The 16,075-nt window shown below is 43.9% G+C and overlaps 1 protein-coding gene across 1 annotated transcript in view; it reads left to right on the forward strand.

The window, feature by feature from the left end:
- LOC141060642 (dynein axonemal heavy chain 3-like) overlaps positions 1-16,075 on the forward strand; it is a 2,648,786-nt gene that overhangs the window by 1,346,620 nt on the left and 1,286,091 nt on the right. Inside the window, exon 41 of the mRNA XM_073556958.1 lies at positions 4,535-4,720. Within this exon, the coding sequence (XP_073413059.1) occupies positions 4,535-4,720 (186 nt within the window). The remainder of the gene's footprint in view (positions 1-4,534; positions 4,721-16,075) is intronic.

The raw sequence follows: 16,075 nt of genomic DNA on the forward strand, positions 1-16,075 counted from the left end.
AATAAATAAAAACACATTTTTTCCATCTTTTTTTCACTCCCAATCAATCAAAGCCATTGTTTTCCTGTAAAAAAAAAATCAAGTCCCATGCTGCAATACATCTGAAGGGGTTAAATAATTTACAACCGGTAGCTGTGCTAATGCGACTGGCCCGGCTGTAAACCACAGAGAAATGAAGGAAAAGCTGCCTATGCAGCCTCCCCGCCTGACTGGAGATGAACTCATTAGCGTGGGAAATTTTCTTAACATTTTCCCATGCTGTCAGTTCACCGTGGGTCAGGCGGTGAGTCTGCGCAGCCTCAGTGACTACCGCTGACGTCACTTAGGTTGCGCTGACTCTCCGCCTGACCCGCGGTGAACTGACAGCATGGGAAAAAGTTCAGAAACTATATATGTACTGTATATATATATATATATATATATATACCTATACTTTGTGTTCACATGTATTCTATCTATTCTATTGTAAGCTGTCAGTGTGATTTTACACTATAGCGCACTTAATTGCTGGCTTCTGTAAAGGACTCCGGTGCATATTTCTCACAAGTCACACATATGGTCCATGTGTAATCCATTTTTTTGCATTGGTGAGTATCAGGCTTAATACAGTGAAAATCGCAGCATGCTGCGATTTCACCCGTACGTATAATACAAGTGAGAAAAAAGCGGATGATTGGAGCTGCCTCATAGATTAACATTGGTCCGAGTGCTATGCGATTTTTTTCTCACCTATCACTCATCCGTATTTCTCTCTAGTGTGACTTTGGCCTCAGAAGCAGAATGGTGTAAACCAAAGTCAATGGATAGTCAGGACAGTATATATACATATACAGTATGTACATGGTATATATTATTCATCTCTGCAGCCACTCTTACAGTATATGTCCAGATGAACATGAAAAATTGGGTGACAAGTTCCTCCTTAAAAAATGGATAAGATTAAAGTTTTACAATTGTTTTAGTACTCAAATTCAATAGAAATATCTTACACAATAAAATTGCTGGCTGACGCGGTACAGTACATTCGTTGTATACCTACCAAACAATGTAGCATTCTGATCTGGCTTTCTGGACAGGAGGAAAATAGTGTTTCAAAAATAAAGAAATTTGAAAACATTATACACAAAATTTACTTTTTGATTAGTTGTTTGATTATTCCACTTGACAACTGTACTGGGGCTGTGTTGCACCTGGCATCTGTGGTTGCTAAATGTTTCATTTTGGGCAATGTAAGTAAATTTCCATTAGCTAAAAATTTGAATACAAATTATTAGAACAAACTGAGACATTTAACAGTGTATTTCTGTTTGGCACGTCTATTTAAATTATCAAAGCGGAGAAACATAAATGGAGAAACAATATTACAGGGCAAGCTGGTGGTGCATTAGCATTTTTTGCCTTCACATAAACCCTGCCTTGATTTGTGGCTGATTCCATAATTTTACAGGTTTGGGTAAATGCTATACTTGTATAATGTATATTAAGTTAAAATATGGCATTGGCAATGCAATGAATGTGATACTGTAAGAGAAAAAAAAACTACCCATAAAACTGCAATTGCAGTGCAATAGTAACCCCCAGGTCACGAGGGGCGTACTTTGCTTCTGGCAAGCATAACACTGGGGCATGTAATGAAATATATGTCACAATACTCTTCACAGAGGGAAGATGTAGCCTCTGATAGCGACATCATCAGCTTGAGTCAGTGTTCTTCACAGTCCACCTCCTCTTCTGCCATAACAATTATTGTTGTACAGAGCTGAGTTTTAAATCCATCAATGACACCGTGTTTCAGTTTTGCTCCGTAGTTCCCTAAACTACAGCACCCTGGGAGTTAAGAAAAATGCTATACCAAAACAACTCTTACATTTTCTCCCAGTTGATTCAATTAATTAAATAGTCAGTCTTTGTATTTGGAAAACATTTAGCCAGAAGAGATGATAAACCCATTTCTAACACTAATCTCTGTTGCAGGCTGTGGGTGTCATGGCACTAGGGGCACTCACAGTGGTAGTAGTACTCTGAGCTATGGCAAATCTGGAGTTGGAAATTGGATGTGAGGGGGGGAATGGGAGGTGCAAGGAGATTAGGACAATTCTCACACAGAGGCAACTGTCAGCTGAATCTGGTATGATGATAATGATTCTGTGGTGGACAAAACCTATAAACCAGACATAGATGCAAAAGAGGGGCTATCATCAGGGGAGCAGGGTGTTAACCTCCGTGACACAAAGCACAAGTGACGTGCGGCTTAAAAATCCTTTACGTCTAAATCTGCATGCTATTCTGTCAGCTCTGGAGTAGGTGATGTTGGTAGAAGCTCAACAGCACCTGAAAGGTCTGGTCACAGTGGTGGCAGTGATTCTTTGGCAATATTCAGGATCTGCAAGTGGAAAATGATCCCTGGAATTCCCAGCTTGCATACACTAGTAACTAGATCTCACTCTCACCGCATGAAGTGACATAACCTACTCATTTTGGGAAAGGCAAGGTGCCCAGCAATAAGAGCAGACATAAACTTGTCCTCTTTCCCCTTCCCTTTCCCCATCTATTCATGTTCATCTTTCTGTCAGCCTGGAGGCACCCTTTCCTCTTCTCTCTCCATTACATCTGCAAATATCCATCCCTGATTGTGTTTTGAGGTACCAGGTATATGCTCCCAGTCATCCTCTGATTTGCCAAGCAAACTCTCATCTAGTCAAGTTGCTGGTGACGCAGTATGCCTTTTTAGAAATTGTAATATGTACACAGCCTCACTAGAACATACCCAGCCAGTATAAGTTCTTGCAGAAAGAAGTGCCCACTCAGATATCATATACAATTAAAGGTATTCCACTCTCTTTACTTGTTTTTGAGCACTAAAATGTACTCCATTGAATACACCTGGAATAGCAACTATGGCCAGGAACAATTCATGGAAAGTGTCAGATTGGACTTTTCTGAATGTGGCGATAACAAATATGTATTTTTTATTTGTTTTATTTTTAATGGGCCAAAAGGGGGTAATTTGAACTTTTGTGTCAAGAATGGTCACAAAGTTGTTCTGAAGCCACTCCTTTTTTGTTTTACCTATGTCCTTAGGGTCATTGCCTTGTTGGAAGGTAAACCTTTGACCAAGTCTGAGGTCAAAAGCACTCTGGAAGAGGTTTTCATCCACAATATCTCTGTACTTGGCCACATTCATGTTTCCTTCAATTGCAACCAGTTGTACTATCCATGCAGCTGAAAAACACCTTCATAGCATGATGCTACCACCACCATGTTTCACTGTTGGGATTGTATTGGGCAGGTGATGAGCAGTGCTTGGTTTTCTCCATACATAACACTTAGAATTATCAACAAAAATTTCTATCTTCGGCTCATCAGTCCAGATAATCTTACTTCTCATAGTCTGGGAGTCCTTCATCTGTTGTTTTTTTTAGCAAACTCTGTGAGGGCTTTCGTATGTCTGGCACTGAAGAGAGGCTTCTGTCGGGGCACCGACTGGTGGAGGGCTGCAGTGATAGTTTACTTTGTGGAACTTTCTCCCATCTCCCTAAAGCATCTGTGGAGCTCAGCCACAGTGATCTTAGGGTTCTTCTTTACCTGTCTCACCAAGGCTCTTCTCCCAAGATTGCTCAGTTTGGCTGGAACGCCCGGTCTAGGAAGACTTATGGTGGTCCCAAACTTCTTCCATTTAAGGATTATGGAGGCTACTGTGCTCTTAGGAACCTTGAGTACTGCAGAAATTATTTTGTAACCTTGGCCATATCTGTGCCTTGCCACAATTCTGTCTCCTTGGCCAGTTCCTTTGACCTCATGATTCTCATTTGGTCTGACATGCACTGAGAGCTGTGAGGTATTATATAGACAGGTGCTGAAATAGATGAAACCAAAGGAAACTCATTGCTTCTTATTAGGAATAAAAAAAAATTTCTGAGAGTATATACAGTATATTATTTAAAAATACATTTCTGGATTAAAGACCAATATTCTCTAATCTAATGACTACAACCATAGTATTTTTTAAAGTGAATCTCCCACCAGTTTTTGTGTCTCTAAACAAATGCCACCACCTTTATTTGCTCCTGCGCTACATTCCTCAAATGTGTCAATCATCTCCTGACTCCTCCTGTATACTCCCAAAAATAGTATTTCAATTGCTTCCACACTGTATTTAATTGAGGATGATCCGGTCCGATGAGCATCCTCCTTATGGCATATGTACCTCCTCTGTGCTCCGTGCTCCTAATCTACGCCATTTGGCTATGATTGATGTGGATGACACATCTTGGGTCAGCCACACAGCGAAATAAAATTTTGCGCCTGCGCAGTAGCTTCACAGGTCCACGCAGGAGCAATTTACTCTGCTCTACTGCAGGCAGAGCGTAAAACATTACAGCGCAAGTGCCAAGCTAACTTCAGCTATTTCTGATTGTAGGGTGAGTTGTAGCCAGAATGAATTTGCTTGGCGTTTCAGAGCAACGTCATTCCATCATATACTGTATACTCATTGCATATACTTGACATTGCATACTGTTTTGTATAATTTTAGCTCTGCAAAAGAAAAAAAGGAAAATGAAGATGGCATCCTTGAAGATTCAGAGGACTCAGAGTCTCCAAGTTTTTATACAATTAGCAAGAAAGCAAAGGAAGATGTCAAACATATGATCATGGCTTACGGTTTATTTTCAGTTATCTGGTCTGTTGGTGGAATTCTTAACTTAGATTCAAAACAAAGGTAAGGAATATAAAGATTTATTTTCATCTACTAAGTGTTTAATTGATTAGCTATCATATTTAATTTCTTATGCAATAGTGGAGTCCTCCTGGTATGTATGCACAGCCTCAATCAGAGAAACACAAAACTGTTTTCGTGGACTTTTCCTGGACCTTCCTATTCCAGTAAAAAGAGGCATACATGGCTTGGTATAGATGTGATACAATACAGGATCTGACTAGTGCCAAAATATAAACACGCACATCCACTAATGGACTGGGACTGAAATTCAGCCCTGATATTTGAAAACACATAGAAAGAAATTGTCCTCACCCCCCAGCCACAGATGGTAATATCTACTACTACTGTATTGTTACCCTGCCTGGCGGTAATCAAGATTTACTAGAAGACCAATTTTTCTAATAATACAACTATTTAAAGGTTGAATAATAATACGGCAATAATTATATTGAAACATAACAGACAAGTAAAAGAAAACCATAACTAAATATTACCAGCATATACAGTATATACACATGTACAGTCCAGACTTGAGGTTAATGTCTAAGTGGCTTCAGACTTCTGAATCCTCATAGAGCACACTGTCGGGATTCTTTGGTGCAGTATGACCCCTTTAACCAAAACTGCTGTACTAAGACTTCTATTATCACCATACAGTGACCTTATAATGGTAATATCATGTCTATAGCAGTGCTCTGCATACCATAAATGTGTGTATTGTGCAGGTTCTCAGCAGTAGCTTTCTCGCTGATTGTTGCCTCTCATTTTGTCTATGCCATACAGTAATAATGTCCTTGTGATGCCTTATGATAATTACTGTATACCTCCTTTATTAACACCTCCCTTGACCCCTTATAATAATGACCCTGTACCTCCTTATAATAATAAAAATACCGCTTGTGTTTTGTTATGATAATTTTAGTTTTAGTACTCAAATTCAATAGAAATATCTTACACAATAATATTGCTGGCTGACGCGGTACATTACATACGTTGTATACCTACCAAACAATGTAGCATTCTGATCTGGCTTTCTGGACAGGAGGAAAATAGTGTTTCAAAAATAAAGAAATTTGAAAACATTATACACAAAATTTACTTTTTGATTAGCTGTTTGATTGTTCCAATTGACAACTGTACTGGGGCTGTGTTGCACCTGGCATCTGTGGTTGCTAAATGTTTCATTTTGGGCAAGGTAATTAATTTCCTTTAGCTAAAAGTTTGAATACAAATTATTAGAACAAACTGAGACATTTAACAGTGTATTTCTGTTTGGCACGTCTGTTTAAATTATCAAAGCGGAGAAACATAAATGGAGAAACAATATTACAGGGCAAGCTGGTGGTGCATTAGCATTTTTTGCCTTCACATAAACCCTGCCTTGATTTGTGGCTGATTCCATAATTTTACAGGTTTGGGTAAATGCTATACTTGTATAATGTATATTAAGTTAAAATATGGCATTGGCAATGCAATGAATGTGATACTGTAAGAGAAAAAAAAACTACCCATAAAACTGCAATTGCAGTGCAATAGTAACCCCCAGGTCACGAGGGGCGTACTTTGCTTCTGGCAAGCATAACACTGGGGCATGTAATGAAATATATGTCACAATACTCTTCACAGAGGGAAGATGTAGCCTCTGATAGCGACATCATCAGCTTGAGTCAGTGTTCTTCACAGTCCACCTCCTCTTCTGCCATAACAATTATTGTTGTACAGAGCTGAGTTTTAAATCCATCAATGACACCGTGTTTCAGTTTTGCTCCGTAGTTCCCTAAACTACAGCACCCTGGGAGTTAAGAAAAATGCTATACCAAAACAACTCTTACATTTTCTCCCAGTTGGTTCAATTAATTAAATAGTCAGTCTTTGTATTTGGAAAACATTTAGCCAGAAGAGATGATAAACCCATTTCTAACACTAATCTCTGTTGCAGGCTTTGGGTGTCATGGCACTAGGGGCACTCACAGTGGTAGTGGCTTCAGACTTCTGAATCCTCATAGAGCACACTGTCGGGATTCTTTGGTGCAGTATGACCCCTTTAACCAAAACTGCTGTACTAAGACTTATATTATCACCATACAGTGACCTTATAATGGTAATATCATGTCTATAGCAGTGCTCTGCATACCATAAATGTGTGTATTGTGCAGGTTCTCAGCAGTAGCTTTCTCGCTGATTGTTGCCACTCATTTTGTCTATGCCATACAGTAATAATGTCCTTGTGATGCCTTATGATAATTACTGTATACCTCCTTTAATAACACCTCCCTTGACCCCTTATAATAATGACCCTGTACCTCCTTATAATAATAAAAATACCGCTTGTGTTTTGTTATGATAATAATGCCTTTTGCTTTCCTTAACCCCTTAACGACCAAGCCATTTTGTAAGTTAAAGACCAGGCCTTAATTTTGAAATCGGACCACTGTCACTTTATGTGGTTATAACTCTGGAACGCTTAAACGTATCCCGCTGATTCTGAGAATGTTTTTTCGTGACATATTGCACTTCAAGTTTCTTCGATATGATTTGCGCTTATTTATGAAAAAAATGGAAATATGGCGACAATTTTTAAAGCTTTGCAATTTTCAAACTTTTAATTTTTATGCCCTTAATTCAGAGAGATATGTCACAAAAAATTGTTAATAAATAACATTTTCCACATGTCTACTTTACATCAGCACAATTTTGGAACCAAAATTTTTTTTCTTAGGAAGTTATCAGGGTTAGAAGTTGACCAGCGATTTCTCATTTTTCCAACAAAATTTACAAAACCATTTTTTTTAGGGACCACACCACATTTGAAGTGAGTTTGGGGGGTCAATATAACAGAAAATACCCAAAAGTGACACCATTCTAAAAACTGCACCCCTCAAGTTGTTCAAAACCACATTCAAGAAGTTTATTAACCGTTTAGGTACTTCAAAAGAATTGAAGCAATGTGGAAGGAAAAAAATGAACATTTAACTTTTTTTCCCAAAAATTTTTATTTGGACACAATTTTTTTTATTTTGTCAAGGGTATGAGGAGAAAATGAACCACAATATTTGTTGCGCAATTTCTCCTGAGTACACCGATACCCCATGTGTGGAGGAAGACCAATCTTTAGGCGCACGGCAGTGCTCAGAAGGGTAGGAGCATCATCATCATTTGAGATTTTGAATGTCAAATTGGCTGGAATCGAGAGCGGACACTATGTCGCGTTTGGAGAGCCCCTGATGTACCTAAACAGTGGAAACCCCCCACAAGTGACCCCATTTTGGAAACTAGACCACCTCAAGGAACTTATCTAAATGTGTGTTGAGCACTTTGAACCTCCAAGGGCTTCACAGAAGGTTATAACGTAGAGCCGTAAAATTAAAAAATCATATTTTTTCCACAAAAATAATCTTCAATGAGCTATAATTTTTCCATATTTCGGCCGACAGAGTCATGTGTGGGCTTGATTTTTGCGGGAAGCGCTGACGTTTTTATTGGTACCATTTTCGGGCACATAACGTTTTTTGATCGCTTTCTATAATGATTTTTCTGTTCATTTTTTGAATGAGCAAAAACCAGCAATTTAGGAATGCTTTTTTTTTTTCCCCCTCTGTTCCGCATGTGGTAAAATTAGTATGGCAGCTTTATTCTTTGGGTCACTATGATCACAGCGATACCTCATTTATATTTTTTTATGTTTTGGTGTTTTTTACACAATAAAAACTTTTACAGAAAAATTATTTTTGCATCACTTTATACTGCGAGCTATAACTTTTGCATTTTTTTGCTGATGATGCTGTATGGTGGCTCGTTTTTTGTGGGACAAGATGACGTTTTCAGCGGTACCATGTTTATTTATATCCGTCTTTTTGATCGCGTGTTATTGTACTTTTTCCAAGCGGTATAATGATACTGCTTGGAAAAAGTATAATTTGCTACTTTTTTGTGTTTTTTTTATGGCGTTCACTGAACGGGTTAACTAAGGTGATACATTTATAGATGGGATTTTTACGGACGTGGCGATACCAAACGTGTATTTTTTTGTTTATTTTAATTTTTTTACATAAAAATGTGTAATTTTTAGGGGATTTTTTTAATATTATTTTTGAATTTTTTTTTACATTTTTTTTTACCTTGTCCCTGTATGGGACTTTCACTTTCGCTTTAGGTATAATACATTACAATGCTCCAGCATTGTAATGCATTATACCAATGCTGAGAGCTGCTGACACCATGCTGTGAGCATGATTTCACCAGCTCTCTGTAAGTAAATGACCCGGAGGTTGTCATGACACCTCCGGGTCATCATGGCACAGGTCGGGTCCCACGATTACATCGCAGGGACGCCGACCTGAGGCAGAGGGAGCCCCCTACCCTCTGCCTCCCCCTCTGAATGCTGCGATCACGCTCGTTCGCAGCAGTGAGGGGGTTAACAGCCAGGGGCGGTGGGGGCTCCGCTCCCAGCTGTCAGTGCAGGAGGCTCAGTCACTGCAGCGCTGAGCTCCTACACTGATCAGGCAAGGAGAAGCTCAAATTTCAGCTTCTCTTGCTGATCAATGCTGTGTTTGGTCTGTCTGATTGACCGACCAATCACAGCGCTGTGGGTGCAGGGACCAAGTGCAAGGGTCCCTGCCCCCCTTCCTGTGCCTCTCAGCTGTCATAGACAGCTGTCGGCACTGAACTGAAACTGCGTGTTTACACACAGTAACAGTACAAAGGCAGGACGTGCAGAGTCCGTCATGGTGCTAAAAGTTACCTCCTGCCATGACGGACTGTGCACGTCCATAGACATTAAGGGGTTAAAATAATGATTCCCCCATTGTGTCTACTTATGATATTGAGTTGACCCTCACTGCCCCTTTATTATAATAATGCTCCTGAGCAAGGGCATACATAGAAATAACAGGTCCCATGGCAAAATTCCTATCACGTCACAATCAAAGAAGAGCTGACCTTCCAACTTTTTAGAAATGGAGAAAGATATTAATTGCAGTACTTACACAGTTATTTTACCCCTACATGGACTCACCCATTATGATACTCCTTTCATGACCCCTGTAGTAGAGTATTACATCCTCACATGGTATGTTGACCCCAAACAACTTAGTTGACCCACAAACCCCACATAAAGTGTGCTGGCCCACAGCACTCCACACATTAAAATGGTCACCACAGCCCCTAAACAGTATGGTATTCACCACAACCCACAATATACAGAATAAGGAGCTAAATAGACCACACATACACAGTATGATGTCTACCACAGGCCTCTATATAAAGTATGATGTCCACTAAACCTCCTCATATAGTAAATCTCTTATAACCCATAATAATTCCATACAGTATAATGGCCTCCATACACCTTTATATAGTATAATGGCTTCCACAGCCCCCCATATGGTATGATGTTCCCCTCACAAACCCCCAAACAGTATGATGTTACCCAGGGTCGGACTGGGGTGTCTGGGGCCCACCAGGGGAATGGACTCTAGGGGCCCACCCTACAGTTATATGGAAATATCTGTCAGTCGTTATCCCCATTATAGCGGAGCATCGGCTGTAAAACACAGGCGGCTCCTGCACATCTACTGTGCGCCCCCATAACTGGGATGTATAATTACAGTAGCTTACATTAATGGGTTCTTTGGTTAAAACAAGTTATCACTGATCCATGGGCTCCACAGGATAGGTGATCACTTAGGTCCGACCATAAGAAACTGCACCGATTGGAAGAATGAGGATGTTTTATCCCTGATAGGACACTTATCCCCATTTTAAAATGGAGCCGTAGATGGGATATCTGACCGAAGCCCCATTCATTCTCTTTGGTGCTTCTATAAAAAACAAGTTCAGCTACTGAGGGAATGAATGGATCAGTGATCAAGTCAGACATGCCACTTCAGTCTAATGGGGATAAAAGCTCCACATTCTGCTGATTGGGTCCAAATAGTCCGCCATACAATATTGTGGGCAACCACATAGTCCACCATACAATATTATGGGCAACCACATAGTCTGCCATACAGTATTATGGGCACCACATAGTTCACCATACAGTATTATAGGAAACCACATAGTCCGCCATATAGTGTTTTGAGCACCCACATAGTCTGGCATACAGTATTATGAGCAACCACATAGTCCTCCATACAGTATTATGAGCACCCACATTGTCCGCCATACAGTATTATGGGCACTTCATAGTCCGCCATGCAGTATTATGGACACCTCATAGTCCGCCATACAGTATTATGGGCAACCACATAGTCCACCATACAGTATTATCTGCAACCACATAGTCCGCCATACAGTATTATGGGCACCTCATAGTCTGCCATACAGTATTATGGGCCCCACATAATGCTTCTCCATACAGTATTATGGGGCACCTGCTCCTCCATGCAGCACATTATGGCCCTCCTGCTCCTCATTGCAGCACATTATGGCCCTCCTGCTCCTCCATGCAGCACATTATGGCCTCCCCTGCTCCTCCATGCAGCACATTATAGCCCCACTGTTCCTCCATGCAGCACATTATGGCCTCCCCAGCTCCTCCTTGCAGCACATTATGGCCTCCCCTGCTCCTCCATGCAGCACATTATGGCCCCCCTGCTCCTCCATGCAGCATACTATGGCCTCCTCTGCTCCAGCACAGCTTCCAGGGAAATGGTGACGAGAATGATATACTATTAAACTGTGTAGGCGACAATCGTGGGGCCCCCAGAAACCTATTTTTCCTCTCATTGTGGCCCCATCAGGTAACCGGCACAGCTTCCAGGGAGGGTGGTGAGATTATATATACTATTACACCTATTACACGCTGCGTAGGTGACCACCGTGGGGGCCCCCAGACTGGGGGCCCCCACGGTGGTCGCCTACGCAGTGTAATAGTATATCTCACCACCCTCCCTGGAAGCTGTGCCAGCTACCTGATGGGGCCACAATGAGAGGAAAAATAGGTTTCTAGGGGCCCCACGGTTGTCGCCTATGCAGTTTAATAGTATATCATTCTCGTGACCATGCTCCCTGGAAGCTGTGCCGGCTACCTGATGGGGCCCCAGATACCTATTTTTCCTCTCATTGGGGCCCCATCAGGGAGGGTGCAGAGACAGCAGAGCAGCTCACCATGCCAGGCTAGCCATCTCTACACAGGGCAGGCCTCAGGGCAAAAGTCAGACAGAGGGAGCCCGAAGGAGAGCACACTGCACACCACCACACAGCCGGGCCGGCACGGCAGGACAGCGGGAGTCGGGAGCCAGCAGAGCAGAGCTGCCTGACTCCGAGGAGGACACTGGACACACAGACCCACTCAGTCTCTACTACTCTCTACTCACCGGACCAGAGGACAGTAGTGTACATTCAGAGAGGTGAGCAGAGTAGGAGTGGGAGCAGCAGGGAAAGCAGAGCTCTGCAGCATCCTCTTGTCTGTGTGGTGGGGCTTCTACACTTTTAGCCAGGCAGCAGTCAGCTACAGACACAGAAAGCAGAGCGCGAGGCAGGTGTCACCGCCCATCAAGAACAGCAAGGACACGTGGCAGGGTGAGTCATCAGTCAGTGGAGCCGGAGGCAGCCAACCAGGGGTCGCCCGACCACGCATCAGAGCCTCAGCGGGGTACCCGCGGTGCTATGGTATGTGCACGCACATCCCTGCAAATCATGGGACATGCACGGCGTGCTTAAAGGGCCCACGCATTTAAAGGGGCAGCATTTTTAAAGAGCCCCAGCGACCCTCGGGGCCCACTGGGTATTTACCCGGTACTCCACCAGGCCAGACCAAGCCTGATATTAGCCCACACAGTATATTGTCCATCACAGCCATCCCAAACAATATATTGTCCACCTAAACCGTCTTTCACAATATAATGATACCCCACACAGTATGATGGATCCCTAACAGTTCCCCATATAGTATGATGCTCCCCCATTTAGTATGATGGATGTCAAAGAGTTCCCATATAGTATGATGGTTCCTCCACCACATACCCCTATATAGAATGATGGTCCCCCAACAGTTCCCCATATAGTATGATGCTCCCTCCATAGCCCTCTTTATAGTATGACGGCCCCCGCAGCCCACCTGTATAGTCTGATAATCCACCCAACAGGCCCCTATGTATTTTAATGTTTCCAACAGCATACTGTATGTTATGATGGTCCATGTCACAGTTATGATCCCTCAAAGCCCCTCCAATATAAAAATCCTAATCCTCTGCAGCCTCCATCTTGTCTTCTATCCAGTTTCCCAGAGGACACTGGGGGCACGATGTAGTTGTATCATCTCAAGTGTGGTGCTAGCCTGTGGCAGGCCACAGGCAGAAAGAGTGGCCAAAGTCTGCCAGAATAAATGATGCAGCAAGTGGCTCTATGCGCTTTCACAACTTTCAACCGTATCGGTGGCCATATTCTGCTTTTTGTCCAGTTTCAGAGTAACACTTGCAGGCTTATATAAAGGCTGTGAGCAGCATTTGCTCCTTTCTGGAACTACAGAGTGGCTGGTAACATTGACAGCAATCTGTAAACAATGAAATAGAAAATCCCTCTGCTCTTCAGAACAGAGAGGTTTTTGAATAAAGGATAAAGGGCAACATTGCTCTATTGTACAAACACTTTTTAATATTAATCATTTACAAACTTGAAAACATCCCTTTAATATGTATTGTTTGTTCATTTTATATAGTACTATGTCATGCTCGCCATGTCTGTCATGTCCGCCATGTCTGTTTTGCCTCATGATCCCTGGAGCGGTGTGGACGCGCATCTCATGTCTGCTATCCTGCATGTTCCCTAGAGTAGTGAGTCACCTCATGACTGTTGGGCTGCAAGATGCCTGCGTTTCTGCTCTGCCTTCTGTGATCGTCTCTGCATGTCTGAAACCCCTGATCATGTGACCCTTCCTAGGATCCAGCACTGTGCGGTTCTGCAATCATCTCTGCATGTCTGAAACTTCTGATCATGTGACCCTTCCTTGGTTCCAGCACTGTCTCGTTCTGCAATCCTCTCTGCATGCCTGGAATCCTGATCATGTGACTGCTCTCTGTTATCCTGAGGATCTGAACAGGAAGTTCTCCCCTGGTCCTGACCCGGAAGTGGAGGTGCCTATGCCCTATATCAGACCGCCCCTCCCTATGGTCGGGGCCTGAGTATTGTGTTGCTTCCCTGCATGGCTGCTTGGTCTGCTGGGTCTCTCCCTCTATTCTGTGCCCTTGCACTTTGCTCTGTCGTGCCTCTCTGCACACGCTCCATGCTCGTACTCCATCTCTTGTCTCGTGCCTTGTCTAGTGTTTGTCCCTCATGCCATGTTTTGTCTCTGCTCTGCCTTGTAGTTCTTCCTTGCTCTGTTTCTGCTTCGTGTACCCTGTCCCTGGCGTGTCTCTCCACACGTGCAGGCCTCCGTTTTGCATCCTGTCCCTGACGTGCCCCTCGGCACGCGCAGGTCTCGCCTTGTACTTTGCCCCTGGCATGCCCTGTGCATGCGCAGGACTCTTCCTCATACTCTATGCCTTGTCTCTGATATTTTGTGCGCTCTTGCACCTCTCGTACTAGGCTTTGCCGTGCTGTCTCGCACGTGTCTCTGTCCTCTACCTTTGCCTAGCCATGCCTTGTGGCTCCGTGCTCTCTTGCACATGCCTGGTTGCCCATTGCCCGCCTATTGCGCCTCAGCCGTGCCACTCTTGTCATCCCCACCTGTGTGCCTCAGCCGTGCCCGCCGTCCAGTGCTATAGTGGTTACCGCCTGTGTATGCCTCAAGCTGTGCCCGCCTGCCTGTGCCACCGTCGGTACCGCCTGCCGGTGCCCCAGTCGTGGTTTCCGTGCTCCCTTGCACTCACGCTGGTTCTCGCACTGTGCGTTTTCGTGCTACTCTTGCACAAGTCTTTCGCTTTCCTTGCTCTGTCCTGAACATCTCCCTGGCGTGTCTCTCTACATGCGCAGGCCACCGTTCCTGTACCTCTCCCTGGTGTGTCTCTCTACACGCACAGGCCACTGTACCTGTCCCTGGCATGTCTCTCTACACGCACAGGCCACCGTTCCCATACCTGTCCCTGGTGTGTCTCTCTACATGCGCAGGCCTCTGTCCTGGAACCTGTCTTGCCTGCCAGATTCCGTAACCTGCCAGAGGTCCAGACCTAGATGACTGCGGCCTGGTGTCCGAAGCTGACTTCTGCAGCCTGATTCCTGGATCCTGTCGGTTGATGCCAGCACTCCGGATTCCGTTGCCACCGTACTCTATCTTGGATCCTGGCGTGTCTTCAGGCACGGACTCTGTCTTGAACCTCGGCATGTTCCTTGACACGCATCTTGTCTCTAACTTTGTCTTGTCTCCTTGCATGCAACCCTGGTCTGATTACCGGATGCCCGGATCCTGCCGAACGACAATCAGAGCCATGGAACCTGATGTCCCGGTTGATCTTCACTTGCTGTCCGGAGTCTGACGTCATCTTGCACGAACCATGCCTTGGACTTTGGCGTGCGCTTGCACGCACCTTGCTATGTGTTTCCAGTGTGTTTATGTTTGGTACCTGTTTGACCCTGGAGTGTTCCTTAATGAAATTACTTTGAACTAACGTCTTATCTCGCCTTGTCTTGTTTCCCGGAGCCGACCGTCTGGTCCAGCTGCCGTGGTGGCTCACCCCCTTGGTCCTGCCCCTGACACCGACTGTATAGGGGGTGGCTTCTCACTAGGTTAGCTCACCCTAGGTGGGTGGGTGCCACGGCCCAGAGGGTCCACTCATTCAAGAAAAACGACTCAGCGTAAGCTGACGCTCATCACATACTACTTTGCTATGAATCTGGAGAAAGTGCTGGGTATCAAACTTGCAGCGGCCCAGTTAGTCAGGGAATGAGTGTGTTAACGACTGACTTGAGACATTGCATAGAGTGACGTAGGTTTTTAGGGGCTAGTATGTAGCCACTTGGAGTCAATTACAAAGGATTAATGGAGTTGGTTGGAGCAATGCTACATGATATAGCCAACAACTGTTAAACTGGTTGAGGACACATCTGAATTTGGTATGTTGTCTGTTGTGAATTCCCTTGCTCGGACTTCTGAACCGGAGCTCCCTCTGGTGGTTACTGGGAGTAGTGGAGCTGGCCAGGCTGAGGGAAGTTTGCCACCTGACGATGATGATTGGGAATCTAGGATTACTGGCTGGGAGCATATAAGTGAGCCGGCTTCCCTTAGTGGTTGCTGGTGATTTCCTCCTTGTGCATTTGAGTTCTTTCGTCTCCTGCCTGATCTGCATGGCTCAGTTAAGTGATTCTTTTTCTAATCCTTTGCATCTAATCTGGTTGTGCCTTTTTTTTTGCTTTCTGCTTTGCTGCGAGGATTCAGCGTACTCCCTGCTGGGGGCAGCGCTGGGCCCCGCTCCATTT

Source organism: Dendrobates tinctorius, unplaced genomic scaffold (genome assembly GCF_039654945.1).
Source record: "Dendrobates tinctorius isolate UK_male_01 unplaced genomic scaffold, ASM3965494v1 ptg000241l, whole genome shotgun sequence".
Lineage (NCBI taxonomy): Eukaryota > Metazoa > Chordata > Amphibia > Anura > Dendrobatidae > Dendrobates > Dendrobates tinctorius.